The 21,407-nt window shown below is 42.0% G+C and overlaps 1 protein-coding gene across 2 annotated transcripts in view; it reads left to right on the top strand.

Moving 5' to 3' along the window:
- ZFAND6 (zinc finger AN1-type containing 6) overlaps positions 1 to 21,407 on the top strand; it is a 54,223-nt gene that overhangs the window by 16,236 nt on the left and 16,580 nt on the right. Inside the window, exons 2-4 of one of the 2 annotated variants that reach the window (XM_065411679.1) lie at positions 8,185 to 8,311; positions 17,526 to 17,696; positions 19,935 to 20,046. In XM_065411679.1, coding sequence (XP_065267751.1) covers positions 17,543 to 17,696; positions 19,935 to 20,046 — 266 coding nt within the window. In that variant the 5' untranslated portion in view covers positions 8,185 to 8,311; positions 17,526 to 17,542. The remainder of the gene's footprint in view (positions 1 to 8,184; positions 8,312 to 17,525; positions 17,697 to 19,934; positions 20,047 to 21,407) is intronic. The other variant, XM_065411680.1, reaches the window with a different exon arrangement.

Raw genomic sequence — 21,407 nt, 5'->3', positions numbered from 1 at the left:
ATTTACAACAAATCAGGTTCCCAATAAGCTGTAGAGATCAGTACAGAAAGGATGAAAGCTTTCATCTCACTATATTTAAGTAATTCTTGTGGTCTGGCACAACTTTCAAATATTGATGCCTTTTCATAGGTGTAGTACAAACTGCAAGTTTGATTTAAAACTAGGAGTTATGTACCATATTGTTAAGTCAACTAAATTTCTGTCTTTTGCATTTTAAAAGATAACTTGCTTCTGTTCTGTCCTTTTTATCCTTCTTAATGTCACACCGTTCTCTTAACTAATCATAATGTATCTTCCTTCAATTTCATCTGTTCTTTCTCTCTCTCCATTGTTAGATCTCCACTCTATGTTTATCTTTTTCCTATATATTTAAGTAGAATTGCTCAATATACTTGCCAGAAAAAGCGACTTGTACATGTTGTCTACAAAACTGCATTTTAGAGATTTCAGACGGACATGGCTAATGTTTAGTTTGATTTTACTACAGCAATTAGCTTGCCATTCTGCAAAGTCACAGTGACCTATGACCTAAGTTTCGTATGCACAGTACATAAACCAGTCCTTGCATGGTTCTGCTTGTTGCCCATTTATCCCCAGCTCTTTCTAATTTTTACATCAATTCTTCATTGCACAATCACAGATACTGGAAGTGATATCAGTCTGTCCCCTATATTGGAGAATTCTCATGTCCCTGCCTCAGCCTTGATGACAGTTTAATTTCTCACTGTCAAGGCCCTAGAACGCTGTTTATCCTGCCATAAGAATGGGTTGAAACTCTTCGGTAAGCCTTAATTGACCAGAAGGCTCCTTCCACTTGGAGTGAAATATGCCTCACAAAAGATTTTAATGTTTACAATTGACTTTTACATCTAAATTAGCTTTTTAAAAAAATAATATTTTTCTGCAATGGTAGGTCTTTTAAATAAAGAAACTTCACTTGACCCAATCATGTGATTTCTCTGTTTCTTCAACAAGCTTGTGTCTACCTTTTTCAATCTTTTGTTACTGTACATATTTCTAAGGAGATCCCAGTGGTTGAGGCAGAAGAACTTTTTAATGGTGAAGGCTGCAGTTGGCCAAATTGTGAAGCATTGTTGATCTTGGATATCCTGCCTGATGAAATGTTACTGTCACTGTAAACACAGTATCCCATATGTTTTTTGTCCTGATCACTTACCAATATAAATCCTGCTCTCTAGTATTTTTTGGGGATCAGGTGTGGGACAGTGAGGAAAGCGAGTACTTAGTACTGTTAATAAATACCCCAAAGGGTGCCTGCCACTTCAGACACATGGATTGACAGGGCCCTGTTTCAGAGGTTACAGTTTAAAAGCACAAAAGAGAAGGAAAGGAATTATATAACATGCAAGCAAAATGACTGAGTTGAAATCTGGCATGCATATTGTTAGTTCTACAGATTTTCTTTTTCCTCCATCCCCTTTATCTGCTCCCTCTTGCCATGTGACCATATATTTTTTCTATGTAGTGTTATGGAAAGAACTCTGTACATAGGTGCCATCATATTAAGTGGGGAAACAGCGGCATCCAGCAATACTGTTTTTAGACCATTGTGATCTTAACTTGCTGATCTAAATATTCTGGATGGTAAATGAGTAGGGGGATGATGGGAGGAGGAAGGGGAATTGACCTGGACTTGAATATCTAAGGCAGAGGTGTGCAAACTATGGCCTGTGGGCCTGTTCTGCCCGGCCTCTGAGCTCCTGGCCTGGGAGGCTAGCCCCCGGGCCCCTCCCCCGCTATCCTCCCTCCCCGCAGCCTAAGTTCACTGCGCCGTGGGCGCAATGCTCTGGGCAGCGGGGCTGCGAGCTCCTGGGGTAGCGCAGCTGCAGAGCCTGGCCTGACCTGGTGCTCTGTGCTGTCTGGTGCATGGCTGGCTCCAGCCGGGCGGCGCGGCTGTAGCGCCGCCAGCCACCGGCACTCCAGGCAGCGCGGGAAGGGGGCAGGGAGTGGGGGAGGGGGGATGGATAGAGGGCAGAGGAGTTCGGAGGGTGGTCAGGGGCCGGGGATGTGGATAGGGGTGGGGGCGGTCAGAGGGCAGGGAACAGGGGGGTTGAATGGGGGCAGGGGTTTGGGGGGAGGGTCAGGGAGAAGGGATGGTTGGATGGGATGGGGTAGGGGTCCTGAGGTGGGGCAGTCAAGAAGGAGAGGAGGGGTTGGATGGGGCAGTGGGGGGCAGTCCGGGGCGGGGGATCCGGGGGTGATCAGGGGACAGAGCAGGAGGGGTGGATGGGGCAGGGGTCCCGGGGGCGGGGGGGAGCCATCGGGGAAAGAAGCAGGGGGGGTCGGATAGGGGGGTGGGGGCCAGGCCATGCCTGGCTGTTTGGGGATGCACAGCCTCCCCTAACTGGCCCTCCATACAATTTCTGAAGCCCGATGCAGCCCTCAGGCCAAAAAGTTTGCCCGCTCCTGATCTAAGGGTTTGTCTTCACTATCACACTTAATCGACATAGCTGGACGTACTTACTCCACCTCAACAAGAGGCGGAAGCTATGTCGGCAGGAGAGCATCTCCCGCCAACATTGCACGGTGTAGACACCACTTTAAGTCAGTGTAACGTGCATCAGTTGACGGTGGCTTTTTCACACCCCTGAGTGACATAAGTTACATGGACTTAAGCGGTATTGTCAACAAGCCCTAAATCTTGTCCAAAACCAGCGTGTGTCAAATTTGGTTGTCCAAAAAAGGTGGTTGACAACTTTTTGTACCCAAAGTGAGTACTTGTATTGTGTTCTGGATAGAAAGGTTGATTTAGTGGCTAAATCATTAGGTTTGGTATGTAGACTTTTACTCAAGTCCTGACAGTCAGCTCTGCCTTTCATCCTTCTGAGTTTGAGAAATTAAAATCCATGCAGTTTATTCTATATGGGCTTTAGGAAGAGATGTTAAAAATGTGTGTCTGTTCCATGCTGTTCTTTAAAAACACACAGTACCCTGGGCCTCTTCTGAAGACTGGAGGATTTGTGTGAGGTCTGATGTACACCTAAAAATTACGTTGACCATCTACGGCATTCAGAAGCATGAAAAACTCTCACCTCTGAGAGACTTAGTTACGCCAACCTAAACCCTAGTATAGGCATTGTTAGATTGATGGAAGAAGCTGCCTCTCAAGGCGATGGATTTACAACTGCAACAGAAAACCTCCTTCTGGTGTTGTTATAAGTGTCTGCACTACAGTGTTACAGTGGCCGCTATGTCACTGTAGCGCTTGTAGTGTAGACATAGGGCTTGTCGACCTAAATTATGCTACGCCAGCTACGTGAATAATGTAGCCGGAGTCGACATAGCTTAGGTCGACTTACCCCAGTGTCTGCGCTGCGTTGATGGGAGACGCTCTCTGGTCGACTTCCCTTACTCATCTCGGAGAGCTGGAGTATCGGGGTCGAATAGAGAGCGCTCTGCTGTTGATTTAGTGGGTCTTCACTAGACCCGCTAAATCGACAGCTGCTGCATCAATTGCAGCAGCGTGGATCTCCTGGGTAGTAAAGACAAGCCCATAGCCTTAGTGTCCTTGGCTAAATGTGCTTTCCTACCCCACTGTTGCATGATTTCAGTTAGCTGCCCCAGCAGTGCCCATATTTTAGCAGGGTGGTGTGTTTTGGGAACCTTCAAAAGGCACGTCACTACATTAATGCAAACTGTTGTAGATTCAGTATAGTGAAATAAACACCCCTTCCTCTGAGACAAGGTGCTGATTTGACATAACATAAATCCTGTATGGACAAGGCTGAGATCTGAGGCGGATAATGAAATCTGACCTGCCTCCCTATTTTTTGTAAATGATCCCCAAGCTACCCTTCAGGGAGACTATATACATATTCAGCTTTTCCAGTGTGACTTGGGATGTGCCAATCAGCCAGTGCCCCCATGCTTAAGTGCAAGTTGACAGCTTGTGTAATGGGCAATGAATAATTAAACTTCACTTGTGCAGATGGGATTTTGGTGAACTAAACTGACCGATTCAAGGTGGGTGAGGTAATGTATTTTATTGGATCAACTTCTGTTGGTGAAAGACAACCTTTCAAGCTACATAGAGCACAAGACTTTCTTAGCCGGCATGCAGAATCAGTACTTCTATCCTATGGTTACACTCACTTTTTACAATCATCGGAGAACAGGCTTTTAAAATGTAGCTCATAAGTTACTGGATGTCCAAATACAAAAATAGAGGAGCACCCTCGGAGTCAATGGATAAATTTAAGTGCATTGTAGAAAATTGGAAAAGTAATTCTTGCCACAGGGAATTGAATGCTTATATTTCTCACTATGCTGAAAATGTGTCCCTACATATCCTCTCTACAGTTGGCAAGGCAGTAACTTTCAGCTGAGTGGCCCGTGTAGCATGTGATCACAGTGAGAATATTGTATATTCTGCATGCTTAAATTAGACATGGTGCACAATTCCAGATGGAAGCGACATAGCACTAACCCCAAAGTTAACCATATGCCCAGGTCTTGAATTGTTAACTTAAATGATACAATTTGTATTGGAGTAACACCGAGGAGCCTCAGTCATGGACCAGGACTCCATTGTGCTAGTTGTTGTACAACTGCAATGCTATAAACTGACTTTCAAATTCTACACTGTACTGTTTATGCAGCAACTGTTCTTAGTTTCTGTTCTTGCTGTCAAAATTCTTTGCAACAGGTATCTTTTGAGAACTTGTGTTAAAACAGCTTTTTATCACTGCCTCTTTCCTCTAGGTTTAAATATCTGTTTAAAGTAAGTGAGGCCCTTGTTGCTTCGAGAGAGAAGGGTTTGTGTACGCTGCAATTAAACAGCCATATCTGGCCCATGTCAGCTGCTTCAGGCCCGTGGGGTTTGGGAAGTGGATTGTAAAATTGCAGTGTAGATGTTGAGGCTGGGACTGGAGCCCAGGCTCTGACACACCCCCTCCTCATAGGATCTCAGAGCTTGGGCTCCAGCCTGAGCTTGAATGTCTGCAGTGCAGTTTTATAATCCTGCAGCCCAAGACCCACAAGACTGACTCAGTTGATATGTGCCAGCTGCGGGTGTCTAACTGCAGTGTAGGCATACCTTTATGGGCTGTGTACACTGGGATTTTTAAAAAACCTGCAGCATTGAGTCTGAGAGCTCAGATTAGCTGACACTGGCTGCTGGGCTAAAAATAGCAGTGTAGACATTTGGACTGCAGCCCAGACTCTGAGACTCTCTCCCCTTGCAAGGGCCAAAAACCGGGGTTCTGAGCCCAAATATCTACACTGCAATTTTATAGCCCCGCAGCTTCAGCCCAGGTAAGCTAACACAGGCCAGCTGCAGGTGTTTTACTGCAGTGTAGATATACTCCTACCCCCAGGGTTTCTGGGACCCTGGGTTAGCATGATTTGTGTGTAGACAGAAGAGGGGTTAAGCTTGAACCAGAGTTCAAACCCTGGTTTACATTGCAGTGTAGACATACCCTTAGAATACTCGATTCACTGAAGCTCAAAATAAACTACTAATTTTGTAAATGTTTGAATTTCCTTTGCAGAGTGTCATCTTTGCAAAGCTAGAACTGTTTTCAAACACAGGATCTAAGGCAGCTTTTGGAGTTGTGCTACTCTGCTTTACATTTTATAAATGATATTCAAAACATACCTGGTCTTATCCTTCAAAATCCTAAACTAATCTAGATAGGTACCCCTTGGGTTAGCTAAACTGAATAGCAATATTTTACACTGAGAACACATCCTCTCTGTTTCAGCTTCCCCCAACGCTTCAGTAAGACAGTGTGTCCCAGACAGTCTCTGATATCGGGTATCTTTTTCCTCCCTATCATCCCCTTTGCATCCCTTGTTTCCCTCCGTTATACCTCTCAAGTTTCCTTTATCATTCCATTGTTCCTCATGACCTCCCCCAGAAAGATATTCACACAAGTCCCTTCAGAGATGGATAAGGCAATCTCATATGTAATGTCCATATTTATGGGTCTGAAATTTATTCAGAATTAGTCTTTGCTTGTACAAACAACTTTGGTTCCTGTTTTTCCTGTATTACTATTTAGTTTATACCAGTGTTCCAGCTACCTCTACCTTCAACTTTTATTGCAAAATAAGCATGCCTACTCTAAGGATTGTTTGCTATTTGTCTAACCTATAGGCATGATTTTGCATTTTTATTTCCTGTTTTGGGAGGTCAGCCTGAATCGAGCCTTAGCGACAAAGCTCTTATTTTCCTATGATTTGTAGCTTTATAAGTATGGCTCGGCAGTTTAACATTCCTCTGTCATAGAAGGGGGTAAAAGTAATTTAAGATGTTACAGCAGTGCCCTTTAGTCTTAAATTCTGAACGTGTCCTGATGACATTCTTGTTCGCGCACTCACCTTTGGGCCACAATGTTATGGCTTCGTCAGGACTTGTGTATAGTACTGATGCTGTACTTCAGTATTGGAAAATAGAGGTGTGCTGCTATTGGTACTGTGACTTCAGTCAGATGATAAACAGCAATTTTTCTTGCCATTTCTGGAAACTAAAAATTTCCTGGTTTTGCTTTAAGATTAATTCTCCAACACTGCTTTGACAAGTTCACTGTAGGCTCTTTGGCCTTGTCTTTATTAGCTTTTTCTCATAAAATCTCCCACCAGTGGGACAAGGCAAGCTGACTTGGAAAAATGTGATTTGAGATTTTTAGGGTCCTAACTTTGCAAAGTTATTTCTGAAGAACTTGGAAACCAGAAATATGCACAATTTAAATACATTAACGATGTTATGATAGACATCTGAAACACATCTTGTGATTTTTATTTGTATTTCACTACTCTGAACTGAATATGTATAAACTGGGAAAGAACTCTGAGATTGTATCTTTGGACTGGGGCATTTGGTCTCCTATGCAATGCAACAGGTATGTCAGATGCTTCAGTATAAAGAAGTGGTACTCTTAAAAACTATGCAAAACCAATAGCTCTGTGTAACAGCCTGTAGCTTCTGGAATTCTAACATTTTGATAAAACTCTTTTTTTTGTTCATGCTCTGCTTCTGTTAAATCTCTGGTGTAAACAAAATGTGATTTCTCTTAGTATTCAAGAAAACTGAGTGTATGTGTTATAATGCTGATATTCCTAATACTTACACATCTTTCAATGGATTTCTCTGTCATGCTAGAGCAGCTTGACGAGAGCAGTGAAACTTTATGGAACCACCACTTCATTTTGTACAATGCAGCTTGATGTGAATACATTTTGTACAGAGAGTGATTTTGCTTACCACTTGTATCCTCTGAGTGGTCATTGTATGTAATTTGCTCTACCGGTATGAGATGAACCAGAGTTCCTGAAGTGCCTTATTTTCAGCAGCTAGGATCTTTGATCCTTAAAACTATTTTTTGCTGATCTGTTTTATGTGAACGTTGAGTGTGGCTGTAAGTAGTAATTACTGTTTCAAAGTAACAGCTATTCATGGTGCAGTATATGCAAAGACACTTGCTGAAAGCTAAATCTTCATAATCAGTGATTCTCTTGGTATTTATATAGAGAATTTGTGTTTCTTGTAACTTTCTTTAGATTATTATTTTGTGTAGGAGTAGTAATGAAATATATGTTCAGCAAGTCCTGATGCAATCAAATTTTGAAGAGCACATCAGATTATGGTAGTAAGTAACGTAGGGGCAGGGAGCGTGATCTTGTTAGCTGTTGGTACAGCGCCTAGCTCAGTAGTCTACTATGACTAGGTATCCTAGGTATTATATGGTAATACTACTAATTATAGTAACTTGTGTCCTAGCCCAGGTCAGACATAATCATTGCTGATCTTTCTTCTCTTTCCTGCTGTCCTGTGGCCACTCATTGCTGGGATTGTGAGATCAGAGGTAAACCACCACTTGCATCCTTTTCCCTCCTCTTACCTACTGTCCCTACCCCATTCTTTACCTGCTGACCTTCCACTTTCATCCTTACCTCACCGCTTGTTGCCGTTCTTCCCTCCTTTTTGCAGTGTGACTGTGAACCAGGTAAGTAAGCCATTCATCTCCTCCCCTCCCATGAACAGATCAGTGTGGTGAGATTTACTATGTTGCTGGATTTTTGGGAGGCTCCAAATGTGGACTGTATCAAAAAACAGTACTTTATTGCATATTGGCTGGTTGCTGACTTTCAGATTCCAGTAAAATTACAGGAATTGGAGATTGGGGGGAAACCAATTAGGATTGTCTTTTCCATCCTCTGCAGAGCTCCAACTAGGATCGGTCTGATATAAAATTTGATCTTAGCTGAAAGCCACATGTATGAAACACTGAAGAAACACATCTTTCACCAGAAATTGGCTGTGCGATAGGAAATCATAAGTGAATATCAGGTAGCTGACTTATTAAAAAGTGATTTAATAAAATACATTTTTATATAGTTTGTGGGCATTAATTTGGAACATGAAATGGTATTGTGATTATTCAAACTAAGGCAATATGATTCTGCTTCAGTGGTTCAACATAACCTTAAAAATATATAGATCAATTACATTAAATGTTACAGGCAGAAAACTTGAAGAGTACTGGAGTAAACAAGATTTTAAAATAATGTACTTTAAGTAGATGTTTTTGGAGATAGGGAAGTCAGGAAGCTAGTATGCATGTGTTAAGCTGTTTGTTCCTCCCCAACTGTGTGAGTATATATTTTAAAATGTTGTCCTACTAACCTGGATATTGAAAACAGACTTCTCTGAAACTAGGTTTAAAACTTACTAAACCAGCATGGTTAAACGTTAAATTACAAAATTTATTTTGATGATTTTGTCTTAACTTCCTTACATAAAGCAGGCTCTCTCCACCCATATACACCTCTACCCCTATATAACGCGACCTGATATAACACAAATTCGGATATAACGCGGTAAAGCAGCACTCCGGGGGAGTGGGGCTGTGCACTCCGGCGGATCAAAGCAAGTTCAATATAACGCGGTTTCACCTATAACGCGGTAAGATTTTTTGGCTCCCGAGGACAGCGTTATATCGGGGTAGAGGTGTAGTTAGCTGATTTGTAAGAACTAAATTACACACACCCATATTTGCCATATTTCCTTTATTGAAATTAGCAAGATAGATATTTAGATCCTAGACCTTGATCTAGTATTTCACTTAAATAGCATGGCTTTGCTCAAGTTTCTTTGAGTGTACGTGAAATTCTGATTTTACCAGGGTTTAGAATTGGTCTAAGGAAAAAACCTGACTGCTGTCTTTTGTGGGATAGCTCCCAAATTTAAGTGTTCTTGTTTTTTAAAATTTACAAGTTCTCTTCTGCTGTTAGTCATGGGTCTATATAGTACTTCTGAGGTAACCTGTTCGCGGAGACTGATGTATATGAATTTATAGGTCTGTCGCATCTTGGGCGCATTTAACATGTGCGATTTCAGCTTTATGAGGTTGGCAAAAACAAAAAAAGAGAGAAGAATAACAATTTAAATACTATTTCTGTAGTCGGGCGATTCCGCCTGCCATTACACTCAATGTAATTTTGACTATACGCGATTTTCGCTTTTGGCGCTGACTGCGGAACGTAACCCCAGCGTAAGATGAGACAGACCTGTAGCTCTTTTGTCTAAACTTGCAGCATTTGTGACTTCTGTGTATGTAGTCACTGTTTCCAGCTTTGAGCTCTCTTTCCCTTTGCAAGCAAAGGAGTTTGCATCTCTTGAATGTCAAAGTAATAACATTTTAGTCTGGTTCCCTTCATAGATCCTTGTTACTTTAATTTTTTTCTTTCAATAGATGATGTGGTTAAGTCAATTATTAGGTTCTTGGCCTTCGGTAGACTTGGCAGTTGCCTCTTAGACCAGTTAGTTTCTCCTTCTCTAGAAGACTGGGTTTTATGTAGCAACGTTACATACAGGTAACTTCTTCCCATGATGTCTTGCAACAAAGAATGGAAAGAGCTACTACGCTTATAACTCCCAGGTTTCCTAGATGAGAAAATCCAATAGAATGTTTAGGTCAAGAGAGATTAATTTGTTCTAAAGTCGTCAAAGAAGTCCCGCGTACAATTGCTCAGATATCTTGAAGGCAGTGATATTGCTCAGGATAATGTGTACTTGTAGTGAAAATAGTGTAATATGCATATTACATGTCGTGTAATGTAATATATACACTTATATAGTGTGTGTGTGTGTGTGTATATATATATATACATATATACATACACACACACACACACACACACACACACACACACACACACACACATATATATATATATATATATATATATATATATATATATATATATATATATATATATATATATATATATATATATATGTATATAAAAAATACATATGTAAGACAGAAATCCTGTTTATATATGAGATCCTTTTTGCTTCCTTCTCTCCTCACTTTTTTTTTTTTTTTTTAAAACACTCCTTCACTTTTCAAAAATTCTGCACAAGTATATGTGACGGGTTCTCTCCCTCGCCCCCTTTTCAGGGTGCTGCCTGGGACTGTGGTACCACTGAGCCCACCTGACCCACCAGCCTGGGCTCCCTTTACACTGTATTGCTGAGGAAAGCCAGCCAAGCCCTTCAGACTGCACTTAACCAGCACATATACTGGTAGGGAGACACCTAGCTGCAGCTATACACACAGATGCTGAGATCAGCTCTGCATGGGAAGGCTCAGCTAAGGAACTGCCCAGTACTCAAGTGCACACCCCCCTCTGGAGTGGAAACCCAAAATTATACCGTCTTACGCTGCACAGAGAACTATACAGCATAAGCTCATGACATTCACTCCCTCCCTTAATGTGGAGAGGGATATACACAGCTTTCTGCCCCAAGGTAGGATTTCTACACAAACTGGTTATAGATCAAACAAAAGCAAATTTATTAACTACAAAAGATAAATTTTAAGTGATTATAAGGGATAGCAAACAGATCAAAGCAGATTTCCTAGCAAATAAAACAAATATGCAATCTAAGTGTAATATACTAAAGAAACTGGTTATAAGTAACAAATTCTCACCCTATCTGTTGTTTTAGGCAGATTGCAGAGATTCTTGAAGACAAGCTGCACTTGCCTGCAGCTTAAAACTCCAGATATTCCTTTCACAGGCCAGACCCCCTCCAGCCTAAATAAAAAAAATAGGATATCTCCATTAATTTATTTATCTCCTAGAACTGGAAGGGACCTTGAAAGGTCATCAAGTCCAGCCCCTGCCTTCACTAGCAGGACCAAGTACTGATTTTGCCCCAGATCCCTAGGTGGCCCCCTCAAGGATTGAACTCACAACCCTGGGTTTAGCAGGCCAATGCTCAAACCACTGAGCTATCCCTCCCCCCTTTAAAAAAAAAAAAAAAAAAAAAAAAAAAAGAATCACAGCACACTTAGCCATTCTGGCTTGGTTAGAATCATAGAATATCAGGGTTGGAAGGGACCTCGGGAGGTCATCTAGTCCAACCCCCTGCTCAAAGCTGGACCAATCCCCAAACAGATCAGATTTTTGCCCCAAATCCCTACATGGCCCCCTCAAGGATTGAACTCACAACCTTGGGTTTAGCAGGCCAATGCTCAAACCACTGAGCTATCCCTCCCCCCTGAGCCTGGGCTCAGCCCTCCCCCCAAGCTCAGTCTCTGTTTCTCAGGTGTTTCCAGCAGCCTTCTTTCTTGGCGGGGAGTTAATGAAGAATGAGCCAATGAAGAATGAGCCATAAATAGTTTTGGCATATAGTGGGAATCCTTTGTCTCCTAGTGTGGTTTTCCTGCCCCCTCGCCTCCCCCTCGTTAGTGGAAAAATACGTGTGGTGTTATGGAGTGCAGTTCCAGGTGACTTGGTCACATGACCCTGCAGCCATAACTCAGAGGCTGTTTGTAGCGTCGCCAGGAGGACTTCTCAGTGGGTGACTAACCTCTTCAAAGACCTATTGTTTTCTCTAATGTCCTTCCCAACCGGCCATCCATTCTGTCTAGTGGGCGTTTCCCAGATGTAAACACATTTGTAATAGATCATAGAATCATAGAAGATTAGGGTTGGAAGGGACCTCAAGAGGTCATCTAGTCCAGCCCCCTGCTCAAAGCAGGACCAATCCCCAGACAGATTTTTACCCCAGTTCCCTAAATGGCCCCCTCAAGGATTGAACTTTCAACCCTGCAGGCCAATGCTCAAACCACTGAGCTATCCCTTACGTACAAATAGGTAATCATATTCAGTAAATTATAACCTTTCCAATATCTCTCATGCCTTATACATCACAGTTATGCCATAATCAGATCATATAACAATATCTCTATGAAGAATATGGGGGCATAATACCACAGTATACATTGCCCCTTTAATGCTTTTCAGACCCTCAGGATTTACCAGATAGTAAGTAATACCAGTAGGTGCTATAAAGTGAAAATGATTTAATCATGCAAATTGTCAAACCTTGCTTCTGATGAGAAAGTACAGTATGAGTGAGCAGCACAAGTACTACCCTCAGCCACTGGGGTGGCTGAATGGGGAAGGATGAGTCTGCAGTTTCTTTTCCTGTTTCATTAGCAATGGTAGAAGGTTACCATTAGCAGTTCCACAGTGGACCAGTCTAAGTGTGCTTATGGTGGGGGGGGGGGGGATAGTTTAGCTACTTAATTTATTTAAAATCTGCATTTAATGATATTCTAGTTAGATTTCATCCCCAAGTGAAATTTGAAATGGAAGGCTCTAACTAAAGTACTGAAAATAGTCTTTGTTAGCACAACAGGTATGTAGTTTAATGTAAGCTTTCTCTCCTTCATTCTCCAATCCAGTAGTGATACTGTAGTATACCGATATCAACATGGTACAAATTGTATTTAGTTTTGTTATTGTAGTTGAGGCACCAGTATATCATTCTTGTGGTTTGCTCCACCCTAGTGGTTGTGGGGGCCAGAATCTCCATAAAATATACAGGGAGCACCTGTACAACTCAAATCTTGCTTTGGCACCTGAAGCACACCTTGGAACTGGAAAACTGTTCATGATTTGTATGTGCTTAAGCAGAGTTAGCTGATCTGCACCTGCAGCCTCACTACACTAAATCTTATAATAATAGTGATACAGTAACAGCTGCACATATGGTATACACTTACAAGTATACAAATAAGGAATAGGGGCGAGGAGACATACCTCTGTTCCGGGGAGGAATGCTGGGACAGTAAAAAGCGGAGGTTTTTAGTTTGCTTTAAACCTCAGGTTTTTAATCTCCTTGTAGACTAATCCTACTAAATGCCTCTGTCACTGATCCCATTGATTGACGGTTGAAGCCTATGAACACTGACAGGTATGGAGTGTTTGAGACTGGTAGTAACTAAAAGCCCAAATGCACATACTTAATACTTTTAACGTTATCTGGCATCATGATCCATTTTACTCTCTATAACAGGATATACACCATACAGTGGTACTGAGAATTATCTTACTGAACATAACCAGTATGCTCAGTGCCGTGCAGAGTCTAGACAGAAGATGTAGTCCTTGCCCCCAAAGAACTTACCATCTAGAAACTTACCCTGTTTTACTTTCTCTGCTATTTCAAGTTTTTGTAACTCAAGGTAGAAGTGTATAAAGATTCATCTGACACTGAGTGCTGTCTGCTATGTAATGAGATGCACGGAAGGACTTGCCCATGAAAACTGTGCAGGAGAAGAACTATAGGGACTGTACAGATATGTAAACTACATGTGTGACATTCTACTGTAACTAGGAAGCCTATGAGCTATATTGTTCCCTTCCGTTATCTTTGTGCTGTGGGAGAGTATCAATTTTAGATGGATTCTTTTCTGTCTTTCAGTGCATTTTAGCAGGTGGGAACAGGATGATATAGCACCATGTCACCAGACAGCTCTGCAGACCACCAGTGGTCCACAGACTATAGTTTGAGAACCATAATGTTAAGGGGTTTATCTAGCTGCAGAGACAGAATTTGTTAAATGAGCAATGTATGAACAAAAATATCTATAGCAATAATAATCACAGTAACTGTGTGGCGCGCTCATGTTAGTTACTGAGGGTATGTCTAGACAGCTCATGGAAGCGAGCCAGGTCGAGTTTTCAGTAGTCTTGTTCTTCTGTCTCTGATCCATTTTAAAGAAAAGTGGTCACCCTTAACTAAGCCCAATTTTTAGTTACATGAAGCATGAAACTTTAGACTAGGGGTGGCCAAACTGTGGTTCATGAGCTGCATGTGGCTCTTTTACTGACATTGTGGCTCATGAGCCTGTAGTCCGTTGTGGGAGTGACTTTTCCTCCTCCTTCGGGTCTGTGGGCGGCCAATCCGCCCCACTACGTCTCCGGGGATTGCCTGACATGGGGAAGAAGCGGGGCGACGGGAGACGTGAGCTCGGGCCTGTGATCAGGGCTGAACAACAAACAGTTACGGAGCCCCAGCCCCTGGTCGGGGCAGGGCAGTAGAGAGTCTGAGGGCTCAGGCCTGCACTCAGGCTGAGCAGCAAACAGTGGGGCCTCCTAGCTCTGGCGGAGGGCCGACAAGTGCAGGCTTCTTGCCTGGGGGGGGGCGGGGGGGGGGACTGCAACCCACTCTACTGCGTCCCGGCCCAGGGCCGTGGCAGAGCAATCTGCCACTGGGTCAGCGGGGATCCTGATCACAACACGCTGACTCACTTGCTGTCAGTGTTGCAGCCAGACGGGTCGGCTACCCCTGGGGCACTCCCCAACTCCCGCACAGGGTGTATTTGGCTCTGTAGAGGTCGTCCTTGTCGTCGGGGAAGAGGGCCTCTGTCAGCACTTGCAGCTCCTCCGTGCTTAGGTCTGTAAATGGCTCTGACCGTCCTGGCCAGCCCTCAGCTCCCTCAGGGTCTGCTGCAGCCCCCCAGCTTGGGGGCTCACAGGAGGCGTTTGGCTCCTCCAGCGGCTGCCTCTCAACTGAGTTCTCTGGCACGCCTTTTGTACTTCTGGTCCCGCCTATTGACTTCCAGTGGGATGGTTGAACCTGATGTGGCTCCACCCACCAGGGTTCAATGAGGGGCTCCCCTCCAGGTCTATGGGCGGCCAATCCGCCCCACTACAGAGCTGCATGTGGCTCTTTTACAGACATTGTGGCTCGCGGAGTCCCCCACTCCCCTCCCCTCATTCTCCACCTACCAGACTTGGGGTGGGGAGAGCTCGGGACCTCTGCCTTGCAGCAGGGTGGTGGGGTAGGGGCTTCTGCCCAGGGGGTCTCGGGGCTTCAGACCCATGGGGTGCACCTGCTGGGGCTTCAGCAGGAGGGGCTGAAGTCCCAAGGCCCGGCAGGTGCCTCCCGCAGTCCTGACGCGCCAATTCCCGGCAGGTGCGCCCTGCTCTCGAACTTCTGAAGATTGTCGTATGTGGCTCAGAGGGTCAGTAAGTTTGGCCACCTCTGCTTTAGACTGTTGAGCTGGTTCTGAGTAAGACAATTAGTACCATTTTTAGATGTTTAGTTCTTTGCGGTGAAGAAACATTTTATTTAAAATGGATACAGTAGAACCTCAGAGAATAAACTTTATTTATTGACTTTATTCTCTAGTTTCAAAGCACCTGCTATTAGTGGTAAGATCATTAGTATACACTGACACTCCCTGGCTTGGAAAATGACTAGGATTGCTGAAACAGGCCTTTGGTCTCATGTTTACTATATTGCCTTGCTCACTTCAAATCCACTCTGACATATCCACTGTTCATTTTATTTATAGTTTGGCTGTGCCCCTGATGAGGAAAACTTAGGAACGTGGATTTGTCTTCCATACAGCCAATATTTGCTGTACACTAAATGTTCATAGGTCTAAACCTACTGTATCATTCTTACTTGAATTCAACTGTCAAGTCTTGTCAAGCTTCCAGTGTGCAACAATATCACTTTTTGGGGTGGTGTATACTGTATAAATTTTGAATGGACCATTGAATTGACTAGGCAAGTGATGATCTGAGACTTCTGCTTATGCTAATTTTGTTGTTTTTTGTTACCACAACCTTCCATCCCCACCTATGTCTGTTTGTTTCATATTTGTGCCCTGTCACAAACCCAGATTTTTATGCTCCTGAGGGCAAAGAGTAACTTTGTTGCTTGCTTGTATAGTGCCTTGCACAAGGGGCATTTTGTTGAGTGGGGTCTCTGGGTGCTATATTAGAACAAACAATAATGGTCTGTAAACTTCTTAAATATTAATTCAAAATATCTCTTTAGATTCGGATGGTCAGATTCACATTACTTTAGACTCATAATGAAAGGGCAGTCTCCCTGCACTGATATACTTGTGAAAACTAAGCTGTAGAAGAAAGATGTTGTTCAGAAATTTCTACCATTAAAAATTTGTAAGGCAGTATTTTAAGACCTTTGACCATGAGGGGAAAACATTTGAGCATTTGCCAGATGTGTAAGAAGCTGAAGTTAAAAGATAAATTTGACTGACTCCGCTACAAGAGTATTTTTCCTTTATTCTCTAGCTGAATAAATTGTACAGTGAGAGCATTTTATGGACCAAGCTTAGGCAGATGTCAGATTGCTTAACAATTCTGTGGTATTTTGTACTTTACAGTCAGCTTGGCATTCTTTAAGGTAATGGCACATTGATATGATCTATTTGAAACTGACACTATAGTATAGGCTAACATTGAACTATATACTATGGTCAGTTTTGGAGGTTTGATTGAGGGTGAAGAAGACAAAGTGATAGTATTGAATTCATGTATTATGGTATAGATTCCAATAGCCTGATCTAAGAGTTGGGTCACTTGAGAACTGCTAAGGAAACTCATCACAAGTTCATGATAGAGAAGGCCATCTGAGCTTTTTAGCTTGCAAGACAAATGTTCCTTTTTAATAAGGAGAGAAATACAAATAAAAGACAGGGTAACTTGCAAAGCAACACTTACCAAGTTGACTACCACATACGATCTAAATTGTATGAAAGAATATTCCAAAAATGCAAAAATCTTGTTGGAGTTGAGGTATGGAGGAATGTGTCTGTTCAAATGCTAGTCTTGACCAAAATGGTAACTTCTGAATATGAAAATCTTAATATGAATTTATAATGTAACAGATTCCTAAATTCAGAGAAATTGACTGACCATTTTTATAGTTGCTGTTCATGATTAAATGTTGTGAAGTAAGCAGGAATATTTCCCTTCTATAGTCTTCAGTTTATACTTTAAGAGTTTGAGTAGTGTCATGAGTACAAGCTTCAAAAAGTGTGCTTTCAGGGTGTAGGCTAGGAATTAATATAGTCTCTCTGAAAGTGATAAATTACTGAATGCTCCATATGAAAGTAAAAAATTTGTATGCTTATGAAAATGTATACCCTGCTGCACATGCATTTAAAATGGCCCAGTCCCGTACAGTCTTTACTACCAAAATCAATGGAGTTTTAGTTTTTAACCAGGGTCTTGAAATTTGGTGGTGGTTTTGTTTTTTAAAGACACTGATTTCCATGAAACAATTGTAGAGAATTTAACCCAAAGATCCTTTTTTCTAAAGCAGACTTTTGTGCCTGGAATAGATGATGCCAAAGCAGTAGGAACCTTAGTATTTTAAAATGCAACAGGTGAAAATCGTCTGAGCTCACTAGATCATTGGCTGTGTATGTGAATTTCAGGTTTACAGAAGAGGAAAATGGCTCAAGAAACTAACCATAGCCAAGTGCCTATGCTTTGTTCCACTGGATGCGGATTTTATGGAAACCCTCGTACAAATGGAATGTGTTCAATTTGCTATAAAGAACACCTTCAAAGGCAGAATAGTAGTAATGGTAGAATTAGCCCTCCTGGTAAGTAACACTAATAAGTATTAGATTAATATCTAACATGTTGATTACCATTTGAGCAAACCTTGTGTGCTACATTAGAGTGAGATTCTATTCCTGACCCTGCCTCATTCTTTTTGAAGTGGGGGTTTGATTTATTTTTTTCAGCAGCCGATGATAACACAAAGAAGGAGAGAGAGGGCAATCCACTGTACTGCTGCCAAAAAGTCTCTACTGTTTTACAGAATTTTTGAATCCGCTTTAAAATGAAATAAATATACTGTGGATAATCTTTTTATAAGTGTAATTGTAGTTTTATATTTTTGTGCCTTGCATTTATTTCTGGCAAGATCTAATAAGCACTAGGTGTCCAATATCACTATAAAAATGCTAGAAATTCTCTTCAGAGAAGATTTATCAGGAATTACTGACTCTACAGAGAACAACCTGTCTGGGGCAGATGAAAAATATTTAGAACAAAATCTAAATATTAAATTCTGGAAATAATTGGTGCAATATTAAGATTGACACTTCAAACACAACTCAGGAAGCATTGTTTTTAGAAAGGTTGCCACAGCAGTCTTTATCCGCACCTGGATTAGGACAACTCAAAGCTTTAGGCACACTTCATGTGGGCTTCCTGCACTTTGGCCCTGCTCCAGGTCAGCGGCAGAGGTCCTTCGTCCCCTGACCACTTGGAATGGGCAGCAGTTACGACAAGGGGCCTCTCCTTCCTCACCCTCAATTTCCTAGAGGAGCTAGGAGACTCCTTCCCCTCTGAACCATTGGCAGTGTCCCTCTCATTCCAAGCAGTGGTGAAAGCAGCAGCAGGGTCCCACTAGCCCCATGATATGGTGGTCTTTCATGGTGTAGCTAAACCCTGGCCTGTTCTTGTGGTGAATGTGGGGCCAGACTGCTTTTTTGGTGACTAATGGCAGCTTCTCCTTCTGCTGGAAACTGCGTGCAGACTCTGGTAAACCTCACGGTATGGATTACATTCAGGTCACATTTTTAAGCTTTTTCACAACCACCAGGGCTAGAGACTCGTTTAAATGGAAAGCTCTGGTTCTGATAGCCCATGACTCTAGGATCTGGGCCCCTAGGTGTGGGCCTGTTCTAAGAGTTTTTCAATGGAATATTTGTATGTTACTGCAATTTTATGTTACTGTATGTTCCCTCTTGTAGGAGTGTGTGTTGCTTTTTTCTGTGTGTGGCTTTTTGTGGGTTTTTTGTTTGTTTTACAAAACCCAGGAGATCCTATAGTACTTGGCCTTAGAGAAGGTGGTTCTTCCATTTCAAAATTATTTCTATTGGCCAGACAGTGAAAATACATCCTACCTTGTGTGGCAAGAATTGTACCTCTTTCAGTGGAGGTGTCATGATTCACTACACTAAGCGATCCTGTACGCAGTGCTTCTGGTAGTATGACTCAATGAGCTACTTGCCAGTTGGCTCAATAATAAGTTGGGTCAACACAGAGATTCCGTCCATAGTGTTCCCATGGCCTAAGTCTCTCTTTACAATTGAATAAACAAATGAAGAAATTTGCGTTCTAGTACAGGCAGTCTGTTACAGACTTCTTTGGATATAGACACAGTACAATATCTTCAGAGATACTTGTACAGTTCTTTGGTTTTAAGCTATGTCGTCTTATGTACTTTTAACTACTTGTTGACTGGAAGTAGACCATGTAGAAAGTATAACTTGTGCTACTAAATGTGTCATTTCATGTAGGCCCTAACATTCCATTCAGTTCAATGGCATGTTATTGCCTGATGCATTGCCAAAAGTGTAGTGGTGGATCCATAGTGAAATGGGTTAAGTAAAATGATAGCTGGATGAGATGTGTCTAGGCATACAGGGGCAGTTGGATACTGGTCCCATATATTCTAAAATATCTTCTGTGGTATTGGTCTCTTACAAAAATGTGAAGTTGAAATACCAGTTATTCATAGAAGCTTTTGAAATTTAAAACAGTCATGCTTTCCTTTGTTTAATGCTGCTTTTTTTAAAATATGTGCAGTGTGGGCTTTCGGTGGACAAGGGTGGGAAGTGGGCAAATGTGACCAGACATAATTAATGTAAGTAATTACAGTACAATATAAATCCATTAAAATGTAGGCTCTGATTCAGCAAGGAATTTCACCATATGTTAAAATAGCATGTTAAATTGCGACCAGATGCAGAAGAATCTTTGTTATGGATAAATTCTGTAACTCCAGAAGGCAGTGTAACCCATTTACATTAGTGTCTTTCTTCCAGCAACTTCTGTCAGTAGTATAACTGAGTCTTTACCAGTACAGCACACAGAAGGCAGTGTCCCGGAAACTCAGTCAACATTAGACTCTACATCTACCCAGTCTACGCAGCCAAGGTAAATTATCTTGTCTATGCTTATTAGTCAACATTTTACCTACAAACTGATATAAACATGATTGTTTCAACTACGTCCTGAGGTTGAATAATTAGATATTAAAAATTGGGAATGAGAAATGAGCAATTTGATCTTGCATACTTAAAAGTGAGATTTCTGTACCAATTACTATTCTACAAACAAGATAATCTTATAAATATATTTGAAAACAAAATTCTGATTTTTTAATTTTTTTTAATTCAAAGTCTCAATGCCAAAATCTCTGCAGTGACACCTCTCTGGTCATAGAGAAATCCTATCTGCACTAGAACAGTCTATGAAGCCTCATCACTCCACAACATGTTGATTTGGCTGTTGATTTTCTTAGAAATAGGAACTATTAATTATAAATACTTAAACTGGACAAGAAAGCTCTTCTAATTGCAATTCTCTTTACTGACACACAATGTTGCATATTGAACTGCTTGCTTCATTTCATCTCATCTAGAGCAGTGTTCCCCAAACTTGGGATGCGCTTGTGTAGGGAAAGCCCCTGGCGGGCCAGGCTGGTTTGTTTACCTGCCGTGTCCGCAGGTTCGGCCGATCGTGGCTCCCACTGGCCACGGTTCGCCGCTCCAGGCCAATGGGAGCTGCGGGAAGCAGCGGCCAGTATGTCTCTCGGTCCGCGCCTCTTCCAGTAGCTCCCATTGGCCTGGAGCAGCGAACCGCGGCCAGTGGGAGCTGCGATCGGCCGGACCTGCGGACGCGGCAGGTAAACAAACCGGCCCGGCCCACCAGGGGCTTTCCCTACACAAGCGGCGTCCCAAGTTTGGGAAACACTGATCTAGAGGATAGGTATTCAGAATAGGATATAGGAGACTTGAGTTCTATTCCTAGCTCTGCTACTCAACTGCTATCTCCTTCACCTCTGTCTGAATTAGTAAAGGATATATGTCTTTTGTAAATCATTCCGATTTCTACAAATGAAAAGCAGTATGTAAGAGCTAAGTATTTATTTTGGTCGCTGCATTTCAGTGTTGAATGACATGAACCCAACAGCAGTTTAATTTTTTCAAGTACATTGGGATCTTTTGGCATGAAAGAAGCTAGACAAACAGATTATATTAATATTTAAAGTAAACTGACTTGCAATTTCTAACTTCATCAACCAAGCTTCTCCTTTTTAAAAATGTCATAACATAGACTACAGTTAGGTAAGATTAGACTCCTTCGTTTATAGTTATCTGAACAAAACTAGTCCTAGTTTACAGCTTCTCAGTCAATATTTATGAAAGCTGTTAACTTGATACCCAAGTTTACAAGTATGAGTTATGAGCTGAATACGACCTGCAGAGCTAGCTGATCTTATGATCCTTTCACCC

The sequence above is a fragment of the Emys orbicularis genome, chromosome 10 (assembly GCF_028017835.1).
Source record: "Emys orbicularis isolate rEmyOrb1 chromosome 10, rEmyOrb1.hap1, whole genome shotgun sequence".
Lineage (NCBI taxonomy): Eukaryota > Metazoa > Chordata > Testudines > Emydidae > Emys > Emys orbicularis.
The sequence above is the reverse complement of the archived record's forward strand: the minus strand, read 5'-3'. Positions and strand labels throughout refer to the sequence as shown.